The sequence below is a fragment of the Vulpes vulpes genome, chromosome 5 (genome assembly GCF_048418805.1).
Source record: "Vulpes vulpes isolate BD-2025 chromosome 5, VulVul3, whole genome shotgun sequence".
Classification (NCBI taxonomy): domain Eukaryota; kingdom Metazoa; phylum Chordata; class Mammalia; order Carnivora; family Canidae; genus Vulpes; species Vulpes vulpes.
The window spans coordinates 45,894,682-45,915,327 of NC_132784.1; the positions used below are offsets into that span (position 1 = coordinate 45,894,682).

General features: G+C 42.3%; 1 protein-coding gene across 1 annotated transcript; it reads left to right on the forward strand.

The window, feature by feature from the left end:
* The first annotated feature begins 404 nt into the window (after positions 1-404).
* On the forward strand, positions 405-16,823 carry SERPINB2 (serpin family B member 2). The gene is made up of 8 exons (XM_025997577.2): positions 405-459; positions 4,083-4,259; positions 7,518-7,634; positions 9,144-9,272; positions 9,734-9,851; positions 14,642-14,784; positions 15,374-15,538; positions 15,861-16,823. The coding sequence occupies exons 2-8, from the start codon at positions 4,092-4,094 to the stop codon at positions 16,269-16,271; spliced, it is 1,251 nt and encodes a 416-aa protein (XP_025853362.2). The 5' UTR covers positions 405-459; positions 4,083-4,091; the 3' UTR covers positions 16,272-16,823.
* The last annotated feature ends 3,823 nt before the right edge of the window (positions 16,824-20,646 follow it).

The window sequence follows — 20,646 nt, forward strand, 5'->3', positions numbered from 1 at the left end:
AAGAGTCACTTCAGGGGTGTCTAGACTCAGAGAGAATGGATTCTGTTGTCTTTAAATATTGCCAAGAGCCCACCGGCCATCCCTGCACAATGACAGAAGGCTTATTGTCGAGTTCGGCACTGTCCTTGGGCACCGGTATAGAGGGGGACACTTGAAACGGGCTGACAGACTTTAGCTAATTTTAACAGGCATGTGTAGGTATTGCCAAATTCTTAGGTTTCTGAATGATGTCATCCTCTGGACAAATTTCTTAAATGATGCCTTAGCAAACAAGCATTTTTATAATAGTGATGTCTTTCTGAGTAAAATGTTGAATCACTCAAAGGATACAGATTAGAAAGAGAAAAAAACAATGTTGTGTGGGAGGGGCAGAGCTTTATAAAACCAGTCCTCTTCATGTGTGCACTGACAGCTCTCTGAGGACGGTTTCTTGTCAGCAGCGCCTCCGGGAATAACCAGGTATTTCAGAGGCCGTGGCCTCTCTGTGAAACAGGCTTTCATTTTCCCCCCTCTTCCTTTGTACTGGTATTATTAATAATGAAAGTTAAAGTGTGGGATGTCTTTAGAAAATGAGTAGAAATGTCATGGTGTTTTCTTGTTTAGACTATTTTTAAGTGAAACTATTTTAGTTCAAGAGTTGACCTAAATTTATAGTAAGGCTTAATCTTGAGTCTCAGAAGCCAGCTGATGCCTGTGTAACATTAACCAAAGTGCACTATCAGTGGTGATGTCGATTTTATCGAACAGGTTAGAAAATGTATATACTTTACTGACTAGGATTTTGACACTGAACTGGGTGGAAATGGCTATATCGATTATTAATTGATATAATTCACATGTCATTAAAATGCAGTAATTTAAGCAATGAAAATAATCTATAAGTATCATATAAATATAATAAAAATAAGAAGGATGACCGCCTTTACCTAAAACTGTCAGAAATTGCAGAAATTCAGCAGCAATCTGGGTTGGGTCTATTGAACACCCCATTATATTTATTGAATTTAGTCAATAATTGGTCAATTTAATGGAAGAGAAAAATTTGCCAAACTGGTTGTTGGACTGACTGAAGTAATAGTTCGATAAATAATTTAATGCCCCCAAACAGACGCTCATTCATTATGAAAGTCATCAAATAACAGGAACTGCTTTTAATTGGGGAGAGAATGCACTAAGTTTGGATGGGACATTTCCTTGAAGGTACTATTTCCTCTTTGTTTTCTTTGATTTTTGTGGTCAATTTCTAAATATTTGCACTATGCAGTCGCAAAACAAATTGTTTTAAATGCCACAGCAAACTCCAATCTAACATCCAGTGCCAATGAGAAGCCCAGCCCCACATATGCTCTCCATTTATTCTTCCTCGTGATAATATTAAACCTTAATTAGCAGCATGATATCTGGAAGTTAATGAAGTTGTAAATTTTGAGTGGTAAGAAACTCACAACAGGTGTTACCTGTTTCGGGCAATTATGCTATTTGACACCATTCTGTGACTTTGATTTTACATTGTGTCAGGCAGATTCCTACCCAAAGGTAAGGCATGGACTTGTCTGAGAGGAAACATGCTATATGTGTGCCTTCATAGATTTCTAAGACAACAAACTTCTCAAACTTCATGTGAAAAGCGCCAGACTCAGAATCAGAAGGCTGAGATTCGGTCTAGGCTTTGAAGCTAACTAGCTGTGCAGTCTGCATCTTCAGGTTTTGATAACAAGAAATTACTAGGTTTTCCTGAGCAAGTAATGACACAAATTAAATGAAAACAATGCTGCTGAAGGAATTTGGTAACTGCAATATAGACATGAGATCTTATTTTTTAATGTTAGATGTAGTTAATTGCACCTTACTTAAAAGTATAAAAAATAGACTATTTTTAAAAGAAGTAAATGCACCTGGGACAATTTAATTCTGTCCTTTACTTGTTTCATTTATAAAGTCACCGGAAAGCTATCAAAAGCCTCTCTAATAGCTTGTTTTAACACTTAAATTTTGTTAGTGTCAGTGACCTACTACTACGCAGGATACTATAAAGAATTCAGTCTAGGAGAAGGCTACAGTTACTCGTCTGAGGCTGAATCTTTATTTAGTTTTTTTTCACAAGAGGATAGAGATGTATTTTATTTATGAAATTAATTCTCAATTTGTTTCCAAAATGTTACTGAGATAACTTACAAAAACAATCTGCCCAGTAAGACTAGTTAATATAAAGACAATTTTAAATCAGTAGAAGGACGAGGAAACAAATGTCTGAGTCACCCAAGTTAACCTAATCTCTGTGATGAAACAAGAAAATACAATAGTGGTTTTTTTGTTCCCCCTACTTAATAAGCCTTCTAGGAGCATTGTGGACTTACTACCTTCCTATTTTTGTTTCCTCTTTCTAGCATTTCTCAAGCTAGTAAGCTGCCTAAACTCTTACACATAATAGTGAAGTTCACCTCCAGCAGGAGAGGCAGTGGGTCGAGTGGGTTCCTGCAGCAGACCTAGGCTTCAATCCCTGCATCATCCATAGAAGCTCTGTGACCTTATGCAAGTTACTTAATCTCTCTGCGCATCAGAAGGTTACCTATAAAATGAAGATAACAGTACCTACCTTTTATAGATCCTGTGAGGATTGAATGAGAAGAGGTAGCTTCAGGGACAAATTTTGCTTAATTCACAATTTTGTCTTGCTAAAATACATTTGGGTGGTATTTCACATGAGCCATTTTGATCCAAATTGCAACGATTTTCTTAAAAAGTGGTCATGAGCCAAGTGTTCACCTAAGACAGCCTGGATTAGGGAGGGACGTGGGAGCTGGCGCTTGCCAGGAAGCCTGCTGAGTGAGCCAAGCCCTACAGATGCAGGACGTCCTTCACCTTGGAACCTCCCCCAGCCTCTCCTCAGCTCTGGGAAGCCACTGTCACAAAGTTTCCTGTGGGATGCTGAGTGTCAGCGTCATTTGGTATATTTATATATTTTGGTAATTATAGGGTGTGTTTTAAGCCACATTGAAAGCATAACACACAGCCAGAGAATGATCACTGGCCAGTACCAACAGATACCCATGCATACCTTGGGTGTGTCCCCGCATTCCGCTTCACACAGAGACTTGGGTCATGGAAGGTGTGTCTGTCCTTTATCTTCAGGTGGTGACAGGGTGTGTGTACGTATGATCCCTGCAGTGCTGCAATGGACTGCCCTGCTGGGGGGTGGCAGGAGAAGCAGGTGGCGTTTCCAGCATGGCCCCTCATAATATAGGAAGCTGTTTCACTGCAGGCCATTGATGGATATGTGTGTGTGTGGGTGGGGGGGTGGTACAGGAGATAGGAGCTGGGTAAAAAACCAACCCTCAGGTGATGAATCTGAGACACTCTTAGAAACAGGGAATCTGAAAGAATTGACAATCTCACCAGGGACCAACAATAATATGTGTGCATGTGGCATATGTTTGAATAGGTGTGTATTTGCCCATGTGGGTCCCTGATATTTGCAGATGCAGCAGAGGTTGAAATCATGACCCTGGAGGCCACCCACCTGGCTTCCATGCCTCCTGCCCCTTATAGCTGGGTGACACTGGTCACTTTTCTGATCCTCTGTGCTGTAGTTTCTTCCTTCGTAGAACATGAATAGCAACGCCTTTCACATAGGGTTTTGGCAAGAATTAAATGGTTGGTAAAATGTTTAGAACAGCATCTGTTGTGTAGTAAGAATCTAATGAATGCTATTTATTGTCATTGCTGTTATTATGGTTATTATATGGAACGTCCCTACTCATCATTTAACTGTTTGTTGCATCTCAGGATCAACTACATAGTTCACAGGATCCAGTGCAAAAGGAAAATGCAGAGCCCCTTGTTCAAAATTATCAAGAATTTTAAGTTGGTGACAGCAGAGCATCGCACCAAGTGTGGAGCCCTATAAGGCTGCACAGGTCATAGGACCATGATGCCATCCAGGCTCTACTTCATGTTGTCCCATGAAGGAAGAACAGAGAGGGAAGCCCTGTCCTGTGCAGGGTACACCTGTACTACTTGGCTGACATGACCCAAAATGTTGTCATCTTTTAGAGCTTTTTTCTTCCTTGCTTTCCTTCCAGATTGAAACAATGGAAGACCTTTATGTGGCAAACACCATCTTCGCCCTCAATATTTTCAAGCATCTGGCAAATACTAGTGCCACCCCGAATCTCTTCTTCTCTCCATGGAGCATCTCATCCACCATAGCCATGGTCTACCTGGGTGCCAGGGGAAAAACTGCAGACCAGATGGCCAATGTGAGTGTCTATTAAAGCTCCAAATTAGGACTGGGTCCCACTTGAATGGAAGTGTAGAATTGTAATTTCATGCTTCAGACAGCTTGATGTTATCAAGGTCGATGGTTGTCACATGCTATTACAACACAAGTTCTCTAGATTCAAATCTGCAAAATAGCTAAACCACAAAAACTCTCAACTGTGGATAGCAGAAGGCATACTGCATCTTTCTTATCCCACAAGGCTGGAAATAGGGACCATGTCTTACATTTTATAAGATTATATTTATACTTTTCAAAGTATTTTGCATGCTTTATCTCATTTGGTTTTAAGACAAGCATCATCTTATAGAGGGAAGCCTAGCAGCGTGAATGGCGCACCTGCCAGGGTCTCCTACGGTTTCCTGATGCCTAGTCCATTCAGGCTCCTTCTGTGCCTCTCCCACTGGGCTGTGTTTGCTCCCCACACATGTAAAGAATTTCTCCTTTGGTTTTAAGAGCTTTTCGTGAAGAGCTGTGGTCACCACACTGTTGAAGATGCAAGGAGAGCAGCGTTACTTCAGAGGGCCCCAGCCATGCTATCAACTCTGTGAGGTCACATCAACAAAATGAGGGGCTGGCATGATGGCCAGTTTTCAAAATCAGGGTGGACAGGATGTGGGGCAGCATCGTGAGGTATTGGTGGAAGGACTCTGTGAAGGGACTCAGTCAGGGGACTGGACCCAGGGCCTTAGAAATCCATTGACCTGCTTCCACCACATACTTCAGTGCTCCCATGAGATGCATTCAGCACATTTAAAATGCACACGTTCCTGTTATGTCCCAGGTCAGGGAGCCAGATAAGGTAATCATCTAATGATTCTTTCGGATTCATGTAGCGACAAACACTGACGTTGTATGCTCACAGTACAGGCTCTGCTTTCTCACGGGTACACACTGTGTGTTCAGTTACACCAAAATGCCTCCGGCCACTTTTGGGTTTCCCATGAGAACCCTACCTGATGCATACATCCCTCGCTGGTGCACAGTGACCCATTTACAACCTGCCTCTTATGAGGTGGTTCACGGGGGGGGGGGTGGGGGGGTGTTGGCCAATCTCACTGCAGGAGGAAGGGAGGTAAAAGCCTTCACTCCCTGTGTGTGTGGAAGTTTAAACATCAAGGCTTACAACGAAACAGTTGCTCAACTCTAATACCAGCACCATGTGGCAACACTCCTTCCCCTTTGTTCTCTTCCCCTTGGAGAAAAGAAAACGTGAACTGCATGGTGAGTTTTAGAAAACATCAGGATCTTGATTTTTTAAATGTAAAGGAATCAGAAGCAATGTTATTTGAGGGGGGGGATGACAAATGAGGTAGGGTAGGGTGCTAAATTAAAAAACAAATAAATGTTGATACCAGAGGCAAAGGAACATATTGGTCACTCCGGGTCCAGCCAGCTTTTCCGTATCTGGAAAGAGCTTGAAGCACGTGGGTCTATGCAAAGATGTCATATTGTTTTCCTATAACTCTGCTGCCTGTGCTGATTTTACAATTCAAGGGAAAATTGGGTTAACTCCCTATTGAAAAGAAAAGAGAGGCTCGTTGGCTTGGAGGAAGTATGGACTTTGGGACAGCCCAAGCAGTGTTGAGTGGTGGCTTTGGCATTCCTACTAGGTGTGTGAGGGAAGGCATGGTCTGAGGCTCAGCTTTCCCATCTACAAAGTGAGAATGCAAATGCCCAGCCTGCATGATGGTTGTGCAGATTAGAGATAACCCATAGAGCGCCTGGTAGCTGTACCTGTTCTAGCAGCTTGTGCTCCTCAGCGCCTTCGCCAGGCACCTTTTGAGGAGCGTTTTGTGAATTTGCCCATATGATGCACGAGCCTGTGAAACAGAGGCTATGATCCCCACATTCATCTTACAGACCAGGGAGAGGCCACATAGCTGGGACTCAGTGTTGCTGGGCAAGTGATAGTGTGGAAGTGGAGACAATGAATACATAAAGGAGATGAACTCCTAGAGCACACAAGTCTGTAAGAGATTGGTGTGCACAAGGAGTGGTCCTCCCAGCTCTTATGTTCTGGATGAGGCCCCAGACCTGCCCAGGCTCAGTTGCTTGTCTGGGCACTGTGCCTGCCTCTATCTTGTGGCCTCCACATGACCCAGGGCCCCCCCATCCCCCATTTCTGTGGGGGCTTTTGCAATGATCCAGGAAGGCTTTGCAATGATTCAGGAAGGCTTTGCAATGATTCAGGAAGGCTTTGGTGCTAGCCAGGAGACTCCTGATTTAAGCATCAACTTCCTTTGAGGGGATGAAAAGCAGAAAAGCTGCTTCAGGAAATATTCTTCCCTTATGTAGGGGCAGAGTAGGGCCACTTGATATATAATTTGATGAGCTGAGAAAGATCTCACAACGCCTGACACCTTTCCTGCCAACCCAGAAACTCACTGCCTGGCTGGGCAAGCCTACTTTTCCTTTGTTAGCAGAGTCCCCACCATCAATCTAGTTACCAGATAAGTTCCTCCTCACCCTGGGCCCCCCAAGGGATGTCCCGCAGGACCAGCAAGACCCAGAGGATGTTGGAGGTTGGGGGAAGGACTGGGTGCAGGGCCAGCGTGGGGGTGCTGAGACTGGAGAGGCCAGGCTGGGAAGCTGTAATTTTGGGAAGGAGCCTGAGGCAGCTTCCTAGGGGCCAGCCTTCACCTGCACACCTTCCCTGTGTTTTCTGGATCTGCCACTCACAATATAAAGATTGTCTATATGTCATCTGACCCCTGTTGCCTGTCTCCCACATAGATGTTGGTTTCCATGTGTAATACGGTATGTGCAAATATTTTATGTGATCCCTGTTCATATTGAATAACTGTTTTTATGCTTAAACTGACTTTTGACAGATGAAAAGTGTATAATATATAAGGCTATTGAAAAGACAAAGAAATACAAGGTCATGAGCTAATCTTATTACTTTCTTCACAATACTGGCATTTTTTATCAAGGCCATTTATGGGTTGGATGATAATTTAGTGAAGAGATTGTAAATCACCTCATAATAACAAAGTGTTGTCTAAATGGCCAGTCTATGGATTAGTATAAAATAACTCAAGCTGTTTCCTGTGAGGAAAATTCCAGTTGCTGACACTTACATATTATGTATAAAGAGTATCTGCTTGTTCCCGAGACACAAAGGCAGGGAAGTAGACAGGACCACTAAGAGATACCTGAGAGCTGCTGGTTTTAAGGTGAATAATCTGGCAGGAAAGGATACAATTAACTGTGTTCTGTCTAATTCCAATTATAGGTGTTTCAGTTTGACAAAGTTGGAGCCCCTGAGACCCCCGTGACCCCAGAAAACCTTACAGGTTGTGAACTCATGCAGCAGATCCAGAAGAGCCTTTATCCTGAGGCTATTTCACAGGTATCTAACTCATCGGTTCATAATTTATTTTGCATTTTATTTCTAGAATCTTCTCATCTTAAAGTCACCGTGGTAGACAGGGAAAGAATCTAGTACAACTTCCTCCATTCATAGAAAGAAAACAAAGACTCAGAGTCCTTAAATAAATATCCTCTGAGCACACTGATAAGTATGGGTGGTGGGGGGGGTGAGTAGAACTTAGGCTTCATGGCTTTTAGGCCAGAACTGTTTCTAAATTCGATCACACTGCTCTGCCGCTGGTTGGGGATGTGCAATTCATTCTGAAACCATTGTGGCAATGAGAATGCACATGCCCGGATGTAGATTTCCAGGTGGGAGAAGGTAAAGAGTGACAAACAATTGGGGAATGGGATGACGTCATGAGAGACCATGACCCTCAGATATCCCTCTCCAGCCCCTCTATTTACCTATTTATCACCTGTCCTTGTATGTATATACATATGTATCTATTTCTCACCTATCTCAGGTACCAATATCTCTTCTTGGTACTCTACTTCCTTCAGCACCAGCTATCCAGATAACTTACAGAAATTGGGTATAGATATACTCCTACTGATTAGCAACTTCCATAATATGTTCATGGGCTGGAGGGGGGAGTGGGATCCTGCATAGCTTCCTTCTTGGAAGGCTGCTCCAATGGCCTGTTGCCCAGGGAATCATGGGCCAGAGGAGGTGGAGAAGGCCTCTTCAGTATGGAGGCTCAGTCAGGCCTCCTGTGACTCCCGGCAGCCCATCTGTAGGGCCCCGGGATCTGTCATCACGCTTACAAATGGGGGGGCGGGGGGAGCGGACTGGAAGCCACCCGCATTCTCGTGGCTTCCTAGAACCCAGATTTCCCACTGCACAGACCACCCTTTAGTTATAAAGTGGATACTTTCAGCTGTTATATTAACTTTTTCTTTTTTTACAATTTTTTTAACTTTTTCTTTTTTTATATATATTAACTTTTTCTAAAACATTTCTAAGGTAACGTTTTAATAGAATAAAATTCCTTAGAGACCCTGAGGTTTAGGAACTCCTCAAAGACGCCTCACTTTCTTCTAGGATGTTGGTCACTTGCTGGTTAAACACAATCTGTAGGTGCAGCTAAGTCTAAGGTAAGGAAAACCTTACCTTAGGAGTTTTCATGCACTACACCGAAAATGTTTCCTCAGAGATTCCTCTAAAGTGTCAGAAAATAAGTAGGGGCACGTGGGTGGCTCAGTGGTTGAGCGTTGGCCTTCAGCCCAGGGGGTGATCCTGGGGTCACGGGATCGAGTCCCACGTCGGGCTCCTTGCGTGGAGCCTGCTTCTTCCTCTGCCTGTGCCTCTGCCTCTCTCTGTGTGTCTCTCATGAATGAATGAATAAAATCTTTAGAAAAAAAAAAAGAAAATTCAAAGTATGCATTAATACAGCATTTCATTGTGGCATTAAAAAAAAAGTTTGCTTAACAAATAATCCTGCTGGGCGTCCTGTGTTCTCTAAAGAGCGCCTCGTCTGTGTTTAAGGCCCAAGCGGGAGCCGCACTCCACTCGGCCTTCAGCTCCCTCAGCGCCGCAGTCAGCGCAGCCTCAGGGGAGTACTTACTGGAGAGCGTCAACAAGCTGTTCGGAGAGAAGACTGCGAGGTTCAAGGAAGTGAGTGAAGCCTGTAGCTGCAGTGGCGGGGCCCCCACCCGACGACGTGCAGCGACCCTCCAGGCTGAGAGAGCGGCGATCCCGCGCCCTGGGTCACGGCAGCCGCTGCGCATGCTCCGTGGTGGGCGCTCCCTCCGCCGCTGCCGAAGCCCCGCGTGCACAGCGAGCGCTGGCGCTTGGGGAGCGCTGGTTTCCCGAGCCTTCCCGCGAGCCCAGCCTTCCCCTCCTACCCAGTGGCGTAGTGCACAGTGCAGGAGTGCAAATGAGTGTGGGCAAGGGGGTCCCCGGAGCACGCATAATCCACACCGTTTCCTCTTTCAGCCTCCCAGCCCCCCTTCCCCTATCTCGGGCCCCCCATTTCTCCCCCCAAGTCTTGGGCAGGGAGCCCATGATTTACAATGACACCAAGTCTTGTTCAGTGTATATTCTGTGTCACCTTTTGCCTATTTCTTGCTTTAAAGGAATATATGCGACTCTCCAAGAAATACTACTCCACAGAACCCCAGGCAGTGGACTTCCTAGAATGTGCTGAAGAAACCCGAAAAAAGATAAATTTCTGGGTCAAGACTCAAACCAAAGGTACAACCAAAGCAATATTTCCTGTTCTTCTTTTCAGTTAGAAACCTCCCATCTAATTTTTTTAAAGAAATCATTCCCCACACTTAGCCCTAACTCCCTTAAAATTCACCCAACCGTGGTTACTTCGGCTAGTGCAGCCTTATTCTTGTTCAACTGAGTGGTGTTCTAAGTGAGAAAGGATAGTTGAGGCCTCCTGCAGGAAGACATCTGTTCCGTACTTACTAATCTGATTTTGGATATTACCTAAGAATGGAAGATGAGGGCAGGCAGAGAGGATTTCCAAGGCAGGAAATACCAGTGTTGAAATAATTGTGCTGTATGTCCGGTGTGGACAAAAACAAAGAAAGAAGATGTGTCCCCCACCCCCCCGCCTTGAGTAAGTGGTGCGAGACCACTGGCAATGGAAGAGGCAGGATCAGAAAAGTATTTTAACTGGTATTCACCATTCACAGCCAATCTGCTGTGAGGTCTTTAGGTCCCTGCTGGTGCAGCTCATGTCCCTACCCCTACTTCTTTCATGGGCTCCTGTCTCACCATGTGGTTTTTACCAGGACTCAAACTTAATTAAGTCATCCATTCATTGTTACTGAATTCAATCCTTCAGTCAACAATGGTTTATCCAGCACTTACAAGAGCCAGGCACCGTACACGCAAAGGAGGATAAAAATGGAAAGGAGACAACCCCGCCAACCTAGAACTCACGGCTAGGGGAGGTGTTCAGTTCAATCGGCCATGGCTGCAAGGTGGTCATACGTGCTTTTATGGGGGCACACGAGAAAGGCCCTTGCCTCCAATGTAATGACAGGAAGGGTCTTCTGGAAATGAGAAGTGTTTATGTTGTGATTACGAGAATGGGCTGCAGCTGGTGAGGCTCAGGGAGAGAGTTCCAGACAGAGGGCTCAGTTGTTCCAGGATGCAGAGGTGAGGGAGCTTGGCCCTCTGGGGCAAGGAGTAGAGACTGGCTGGACTTGAATGTAAAGCACAAGGGAGGGGATGAGACTGCAGAGGCGAAGTCACGCACTTGTCATACTGTCACTATGTCCCCAACGTCCCCACATGGGAACAACTTCACTGCCCTCCAGCTGGCCTCTGCAGAGGATCTTATTCTTCACCGACTTTTGAATTCTTAATAATCCAACCGACTGTGCTTGATGACTGCTGGCTCCGGAGCTCTCCATGGCATGTCAGCTGCTACTTCCAGGCTTACTTTTTCTGCATTCCCTAACTTCAGAGTTTAAGGGGTTCACTAGAGTCCTAGCCTTTCTTAGCGGTATCTCCCAGCCACTCACCTCTTCTCCACTCTTCTGGAGCTTTGTTAGCTTCATGACTCCTGTTAAACATTTGCTTTGTACAGCCTTCAACTGTGACTGAACTGATTTTATTTTGCTTGCCTTGCCATCCCATATAGACTATAATAATTTGAGGATAAGGGCAATATGTCACCCTTCTCCTGTGTCCCCACAAAAATTAGCACAGCCTTTGACCGATCATGAAAATCCTTCATTCTTCCAAATCTCCAGGTAGAATAATAGGACTTAAATAAGTAACTGCTGACTAGCAACATGTAGACAGATTTCTAAGAAGAAAAATATAGAGATTACTGCAAAGGTGAATTGCTTGGGTATTCCATAGATTTATGAGCTGATAGGACAGAAAGGTCCTTGGAGATAATTTACCCAAATTTGCCCCTTTTTTTTGTTGGACCCCGAGTTCCTGAGGGGTTAACTGGCTCATTCACGATCCCACTACCAGTTAGTGGTGAAAGTGGGGGTTCCTCTTGTTCGATCCTTAGTCTAATTCTGAATTCTTCATTTGGGTGTTTAAAGAGTCTGTTAGACAATTTAGGCAGGAAGTAAATTTTCATGTAACTACTATGTTTTAAAACTTTGTTTCAAGCAATAGTTTGGTGTCTTGGTTTCTTGGCGCCCATAATGGGAAACAACACATGAACTGAGTTCTGTAGAATTTATAAAATATTTCTGTTCCTCTGAAAATAGTTGATTACTTTTGTTCTTCATTTCTATAACAGATTTTGCAATTACTGTCCTAAAATACTGACAAACCACAGACACAGAGGAATGAGGGAAAGTGAAGGTTAGCAGAAGTGAAAGTAAAAGCTGCAACATTCAAGAGATGTGGAGGTTCTGCTTTTCTGAGAACAGCACCAATTCTTTTTTCTCTTTACGCATTGTCTTCAGTGGCCGTGAAGGAAACAGTTGTGTTGCCAGAATGCCTCGTGGTCCCCTGGGCTGACTGCTTTATCATATTTTATAATAATTTGAGGGAATTGTCTACTTTATTTGTGATGATCACATTAGTGCTGTCATTCACGTCACAAAGTTAAGTGAAGCCATAGGAATTGTCATTAGTCACCAAGAATTTCTTTTCTTTTCTTTTCTTTTCTTTTCTTTTCTTTTCTTTTCTTTTCTTTTCTTTCTTTTCTTTTCTTTTCTTTCTTTTCTTTTCTTTTCTTTTTTCTGTATATTTTTTATTGGAGTTCTATTTGCCAACATATAGTATAACACCCAGTGCTCATCCTGTCAACTGCACCCCTCAGTGCCTGTCACCCAGTCACCCCATCCCCCCGCCCACCTCCCCTTCCACTACCCCTTGTTCGTTTCCCAGAGTTAGGAGTCTCTCATGTTCTGTCTCCCTTTCTGATATTTCCCACTTGTTTTCTCTCCTTTCCCCTCTAATCCCTTTCACTATATTTATATTCTTCATATGAGTGAAACCATATAATTGTACTTCTCCGATTGACTTACTTCACTCAGCATAATACCCTCCAGTTCCACCCACGTCCAAGCAAATGGTGGGTATTCGTTGTTTCCAATGACTGAGTAATATCCCATTATATACATATACCACATCTTCTGTCGATGGACACCGAGGCTCCTTCCACAGTTTGGCCATTGTGTACATTGCTGCTGTGAACATTGGGGTGCAGGTGTCTTGGCATTTCACTGTATCTGTACCTTTGGGGTAAATCTCAGCAGAACAATTGCTGGGTCGTAGGGTAGCTCTATTTTTAACTCTTTGAGGAACCTCCACACAGTTTTCCAGAGTGGCTGCACCAGTTCACATTCCCACCAATGGTGCAAGAGGGTTCCCCTTCCTCCACATCCTCTCCAACATGTGTTGTTTCCTGTCTTGTTAATTTTCACCATTCTCACTGGTGTGAGGTGGTATCTCATTGTGGTTTTGATTTATATTTCCCTGATGGCACGTGATATAGAACATTTTCTCATATGCGTGTTGGCCATATCTATGTCTTCCTCTGTGAGATTTCTCTTCATGTCTTTTGCCAATTCATTTCATGATTGGATTGTTTATTTCTTTGCTGTTGAGTTTAATAAGTTCTTTATAGATCTTGGATACCAGCCTTTTATATGATAGGTCATTTGCAAATATCTTCTCCCATTCCGTAGGCTGTCTTTTTGTTTTGTTGACCATTTCTTTTGCTGTGCAGAAGCATTTTATCTTGATGATGTCCCAGTGGTTCATTTTTGCTTTTGTTTCCCTTGCCTTCATAGATGTATCTTGCAAGAAGTTCCTGTGGCCAAGTTCAGAAAGGGTGTTGTCTGTCTTCTCCTCTTGGATTTGGATGGATTTTTGTCTCATATTTAGATCTTTCATCCATTTTGAGTTTATCTTTGTGTTGGTGTAAGAGAATGGTCTAGTTTCATTCTTCTGCATGTGGCTGTCCAATTTTCTCAGCACCATTTATTGAAGAGACTGTCCTTTTTCCAATGGATAGTCTTTCCTGCTTTGTTGAATATTAGTTGACCATAGAGTTGAGGGCCCATTTCTGGGTTCTCTATTCTGTTCCATTGATCTATAAGTCACCAAGAATTTCAGTTGACTGGGGATATAATGATGAATCTATGGAAGCTGGTCAGATTACATTGACCTTTGTATTAGTCTTGTATCTGTCGGTAGGATTGGTAGCAGTGGAGGTGGGCACACAAGCCTGACCAGTTTACCAGTTTGTGAGCTTGACGAGGTTGCTAACCTTTCTCAGCAGGGGGTCTTTTTGTGTAAAATGACACTACTGAGACCCCAACAGAATAGTTATGAGGATTAAGTAAAATGATGTATTTGAGCCTTTGAAAAATTATAGAGCAGGTATTTACTATACACGGGCTGTTTCTTAAGCCATTTTGTTGTTGTTGTTGTTAACTATCACACTTGGATGTGATAATTTCTGAGACCCTTCCTTCCCTGGCATGCTCATTTACTCCCTTCTCTGCACTGCCAAAGTACTTTGCATTCTGTTGTAGAATTTCTGACACATTGTTTCACTGCTTATTTTGAACACCTCTTCCAACATTCTCTTCCCTCCAGGGCAGTTCTTCCTTTCTCCTCTCTTGTATCTGCCTGACTTCTGCTGTAGGTGTAGCATGACTTAAAAAAAAAAAAAAGTTTTTGAATGAGTCAGTGGGTCAGACTCATGGATTGTCTGGATCAGATCTAGAAGGAGCTCTAAACTTTGAGAAACTTTGAGAAAACAACAAAAAAGGAGGTGAAAATTTTCCAGTTTGATAGGCATTCTAAATTTTAGATGCATTACTTCTTCATTTTCTCTTGGACTTTGCAAACCTTCCAAGAAATGTAGTCTGCTTTACTTATGCTTTAGATACATTGGGAGAAAAACTTGAGCTTGAGGTCATTACCTCTGCAGAATCTGACAAATGTACATGCTGAGTTTGATGAGGACTCAAAAGATTCAAATCATAATAACGTCGCAGTTCTTGGTCATGAAACCTAAACATGTGTCATGTTTTCTGTAGGCAAAATCCCAGACTTGTTACCTGAAGGTTCTGTAGATGGGGACACCAAGATGGTCCTGGTGAATGCTGTCTACTTCAAAGGAAAATGGAAGACTCCATTTGAGAAGAAATTAAATGGACTTTATCCTTTCCGTGTGAACGCGGTATGAGACAAGATGGACTTTTCCTAACATATATTTAAGACCTTGGCCAAGACAGAGAAAAAAAATTAGAGACCACTCATGCTCCTACATGACTTGTTAGTCATAAATTATGCACTTTGAACAGTTGGTTGACTCAAGTTACCGAGTACCACTCAGTAATTTTCTGAGAGGCTGTATGAGTAATGTTGAGACCATGGGCTTTAGAATTACATAATTCTGGATGCAGAAGTAGGTTCTACACTAAGGTTCTACTGATATTTATCTTCCATGGATTCCATTTTTTGATCAGTGGAATTTGACTATTGTAAGGATTCAATGAGATTTCGCAGAATTCTTGGCCCATGGCAGGTGCTGAACAAATTTTTAGTATTATTATAATTATTATTATTGTCCATCTTAATAATAGATGTAATCATGATAAAGCTAATAAGATCAGAGCAGCTCTGAGGGTATAAATAGTTTATTTTGTTGATTTTTAAGAAGATATTTCTTCAATACTAAAGCAGAACCTATTTCTCTTTTAAGTCTAATTATAGATCTCCTGACATCTTAATATCGACTTTCATAATTTACTTTTTAATAATTTTAGACTCAGCGCGTTCCTGTACAGATGATGTACTTGCATGCAGACCTGAACATTGGATACATAGGGGACCTGAAGACTCAGATTCTAGAACTCCCATATGCTGGAAACATCAGCATGTTCTTGTTGCTTCCAGATGAAATTGCCGATGTGTCCACTGGCTTGGAGTTGGTAAGCCATTCCAGCTTGTATTGTTTTAAACCTCTGCAGCTAAACTTACCTTTCATGACAAACATGTCTACAGGCATAGAAAATGGTGTGCAGCACCTCACAGAAACATGTGAATTGGTTGATAATAAATGTTCATGTCTCAAAGTTTAATTTAGACCGTTAACATATGTCATATGTGCTACATTCATGCAAAAATTTTACCGGTGTATAAAATTTTTATATCACCCACCATATGGTAAAGTTAAAGTCATTGATTTTTAACATGATATTTTTAAGTTATTTGCCTTCTTTTCTGAGCACTTTTTAATGTTTTAATTTGTAGCTGGAAAGTGAAATAACCTATGACAAATTCATTAAGTGGACCAGCAAAGACATGATGGCCGAAGATAATGTGGAGGTGTACCTCCCCCAGTTCAAATTAGAGGAGCGCTATGAACTCAGATCCATTCTCAGGAACATGGGCATGGAGGAAGCCTTCAGCCGAGGCCAGGCCAATTTCTCAGGAATGTCCAACACAAACGACCTGTTTCTGTCCCAAGTGTTCCATCAAGCCACAGTTGATGTGAACGAGGAGGGCACGGAAGCAGCTGCTGGCACTGGGGCCACTCTGTCAGGGAGAACTGGCCACGGAGGCCCACAGTTTGTGGCAGACCATCCTTTCCTCTTCCTTATCATGCACAAAATCACCAAGAGCATCCTCTTTTTTGGCAGGCTTGTCTCACCCCAAAATTGAAAAGTTCTGTTTCTGCACAGGATTTTGTAGTATGAGCTGTAAGCCTCAGAATTGTGATGAGTGCCAAAAATTTAGAGACTTTTTTTCTACACATTTCTGCTCTTTTCTGAATAACTTCTACTACACACTAATGATAAGTACAGAAATAACTAGACAACTATCCACCTTAGCATTGCAAAGCTGACTAATCATTTGTTCTCGTAAGTAGAAGGATGTCCCAGTTAGGTCTTCCTTACTATGGGTTTATTTTATAGCATTAACTTTAACTGTATTATTTATTATTTTATATAATGGTTTTAATTATTGTTCACTGTCAGTTTTATGTAACTGATATAGTTACAGAAGCGAGTGATCAGTTATTTTTCTAAAATATGCATTTACTTGTTTGTATAATGAGGGATGAGTAGTTGCCCTTCCATGCCCTTTTATAATAAATACTTAGAAGAAAGCATTGAAATATATGTGTATTTCTAGCATTATTATTACATAGATGTGTCTATAACTAATGTAAAATTGCAAACATATATAAAAAATAAACATGTTTCCATGCAACCATTTGTTTCTTGTCATTCCATTGGGTCATTAGTTCATAAGACCTGTCATACCTTGATTCCCAGGGATCAGGAATCATGCTTCATTTTGTGGGAGAACAAGGAAAAACAGAATAAATGATATAAGAGAACAACCTCCCCTGCTGGGAGCCAGTATTAGGAGTCAGATGGGGTTGTGTGTAAAATGGTTTAGAGCTGCCTTCTTATAGCAGCAAAAAAAAAAAAAAAAAAAAGCAACTCAGAAAAGTTTGAGTCAAAGTCCTTTGGGGATATTCATGTTTAAACCTCAAGGATAGTGGGAATAAACATTTGGTCCAGTGGTTCAGACATAGAATCAAGATCAAGGATTGAGCTGAGAGTTCAGGGAAGAGGAGATGGGCTGGGTATACGAGTAAGTGGGAGGGACGCCTGGGTGGCCCAGTGGTTGAGCATTTGCCTTTGGCTCAGGTCATGATTCTGGGGTCCTGGGATCAAGTCCTTCATTGGGCTCTCCAAAGGGTGTCTGCTTCTCCCTCTGCCTGTGTCTCTGCCTTTCTTTGTGTCTCTCATGAATAAATAAATAAAATCTTTATTTAAAAAAAAGAGTCAGAGGGGAACCACAAATGTCTTCCTTTAGAGGTGTTTGCTTCAAATAGCACAGAATGCTTTTGAGTGGATCAGAGACAGAGCAGATCATCGCTTAAGTCACAAGAATGAAGACAGATCTGGTTTGGGGTATCCGAGCTAGCTACAGAGCCTGGCTGCGGGAGTGCGGCTGGACTCTGAGAGTGTCTCCCAGGAAGCACCTTCCCCGTGACACAAGGCAGAGACGATGACCCACTGGAACATGGTGGCTAAACAAGTAACTCCAGGCCCTTGACATTCAGTCCCTAAATCTCAGTGCTAGCACTTATGAGTCATCTAACCATGGGCCAGGAATAGTGCTTCTTTATGATTCAATTTTCTTTTGGTGTAAACTAGAAAAACCAATGCTTTTCTCATAAGGTTGCCATGATGGTTAAATGAATTTACACATCATAAGCAATTCGGAGAATGCTGAGTATGTACGGTGTTTAATTAGTACTAGTGCAGATATTTATTATCTTTGTCAGAAGTAAAACTGTCTTCCAGTCAGCTGGTCAAACATAGAATCCCTGGAAATTATTTAAAAAATGAGTCCTTTAGGCTTGCATTGTGGTTTGCTTCCTCCAAATTAGACATTCTTAAAAATTAAGAGTTCTTACTTCTTTCATTCTCTTACATTAAGATTCATTTTTCTATGCTCTTCAATAATTAAGCAATTCAACAGGTAGTAGCTTTTGGAATCATCGTGCCTCATTGGGTATCTATATGTCTCACGCTCATAATGGACTTAGAAGATGGGTGTGGAATTCTAGATTCAGAGCACTCTTTAACACTCTAGAGGTACGATTCTTACAGTCTTCTGGCACCAAAGTGGCTAATAGGAAAATTTATGTCAAGATAATTGTTGCTCCTTGTAGTTTTCACATTTTTTTTTCTTCATAGTGTTCTTGATATTTCCTTGCATTAAGTATATTTTTTAATTGTTCCTCAAAATCTATCTTGTTCATCAGATATTTTTTCCATCTGGAAATGTGTATCTTGCTTCAGTTCTAGGAAACTCTCAGCCATTGCTGTGGACTGAATGTTTGTAGCCCCTCACCTCCACGTAAATGTTAAAGCCCTAATTCCTGATGTGATGAGATGAAGGGATCAGAGCTTCCTCTCTCCACCATATAAGGACACAGAGAGAGGCAGCCTTCTGTGACCTGAGAAGAGGGGCCCTTATGCAAAACCCAACCATTCTGGCACCCTGATCTCAGATTTCTCTAGGGCTATGAAAAAATGTTTGTTGTTTTAGCTACCCAGTCTTTGGTATTCTCTATAGCAACTCAAACCAAATAGGACAACTATTATCTACTCATTGTCTCTGTCCATTCAATTCATGCTCTTCTTCTGGATTCCTATTAGAATAATATTGGTGCATCTGGGGTTCTCTCTGTTTTGGAAATTTTTGGAATACCTAATAAACTCATGTGGTCTAAACAACAATATCATTAAAAGGCTGAAGCAAAAACTATCCCTCCCACTGCTCTTCCCCATTCATATAGTTCCTATCCTTAAAGCCCCATTAGTAATGTCTGTATGGATTACCACATATACATAGGCAGGTCATAAATAACAACAAACAAAATTGTGTTGATAATATTACATTGTTAGCTTAGGATACTATTTTAATTTTTATTTTTTAAGGATTTTATTTATTTATTCATCAGAGACACACAGAGAGAGGCAGAGACATAGGCAGAGGGAGAAGCAGGACCCCAGGATCACAAACTGAGCAAAAGACAGACTCTGAACCACTGAGCCACCCACGTGTCCCCCCAGGATACTATTTTTAATTGGGGTAAGTGGGAAAGGAATCTGGAGAAGGTTTGGGGGAAACAAATGAGTAAAACTTAGTTTGTGACTTTAGAGAAGATGAAAGAACTTCTTGGCTGGTTTGGCAGTTTCTGTGTTGATGCATTTAATGCCACATGAATAACTAGAGCACGTCTCTGTGCATTGATATAGCCCGGGTCACTCTCGGGTGAACTGCTGCCTGGTGAGATGAAGCCTCTCTATCTACAGCCTCCATGTTAGAGTCTGGAGGCACCCATAGATATAATTATCTACTTTGCCCACATTAGGCAGGTGCGATGGAATTTCTAACACAGGTCACATTCCCTAGTGAGGTCAAGAGAAAAACTGTGCCCTGGGGTCCCCACTAACATTCAAATGTTTTCTGAGCCAGTTTACCAGTGAAAGGAAAGTGCAAAGTGTATGAAGAACATTCCAAATCTTTGATAAGTAGAGAGGCTCCTTCTTTCCCTTGATCCCTCTGAATTATCCTCAGTCCCATTCCTCTCTCTGATCCCCTTACAACCCCACCATGGACAGGTATTCAGTGGTAGAAGATAAAATGGTAACTGTTGTTTTTCCTGCCCAATAACTATGAAGGAGTGAAGGAACATTCATAGGAAGAAATAAAAGAAAATTTAAAAATGATGAACCAGCATCCGACACAGTGTCCCTAAAACATTGATCCAGACCCTTTGTCGCTGGGGTGGGAGACTGGATATGGGACTGGTTAGAATTGTGCCTGGGTTCTGCATCAACCCATCAAGGGAGAAGAGCACCAACATTTGTTGGATGCCTCTTGCACATGGCACCTGAAGAGCAACTTTATTTTATTTTTAAGATTTTATTTATTTGAAAAAGAGAGAGAGAACATGAGCGGAGGGGAGGGGCAGAGAAAGAGAGAGAGGGAGAAGCAGATTCCCTGTTGAGCAGGGAGCCAGACTCAGGGCTTGATCCCAGGACCCTGAGATCATGACCTGAGCCGGAGGCAGATGCTTAACCCACTGAACTACCCAGGCGCCCCTTTAGAGTGGCTTTAACAGTTTAACTGCAAATATTTCACTTCATATTTTCCAATTTACTGCCCATTATTATTCCACTAATTTGGAGCTTTTTTTTTTTTTTTTTTTTTAAGGAAGGCAACTGGGGAAACTACTATAACTGCTGCCAACTGGCAGACTAGAGAAGAGAGCAAGCAAGGAAAGTGTGAGTTACAATTTGTCAGAGTTCAGGTCTCCACACGCAGACAGACATGGAAAGTGTGGGTAATTAAGTCATTCAGGCAAAACCTTAACTGTTTATCTCTGTCTTTTTATTTGAGTTCCTGGCCAAGCCAGACCTGAAAGGAAGAGTGTAAGGGCTTGTAAAAGTGAGTCAGAGGGTGGAGCTAAGAAAAGGGAGGAGCTAGGATTTTTAAAGATATT

What these genes read in the sequence shown, in the direction of transcription:
- SERPINB2 (XM_025997577.2), top strand. Translation starts at nt 4,092, where the DNA reads ATGGAAGACCTTTATGTGGCAAACACCATCTTCGCCCTCAATATTTTC. An exon ending in ATCCTTTCCGTGTGAACGCG is followed by an intron (nt 14,785 to 15,373) that starts GTATGAGACAAG and finishes TAATAATTTTAG; the next exon opens with ACTCAGCGCGTTCCTGTACA. An exon ending in TGTCCACTGGCTTGGAGTTG is followed by an intron (nt 15,539 to 15,860) that starts GTAAGCCATTCC and finishes TTTAATTTGTAG; the next exon opens with CTGGAAAGTGAAATAACCTA.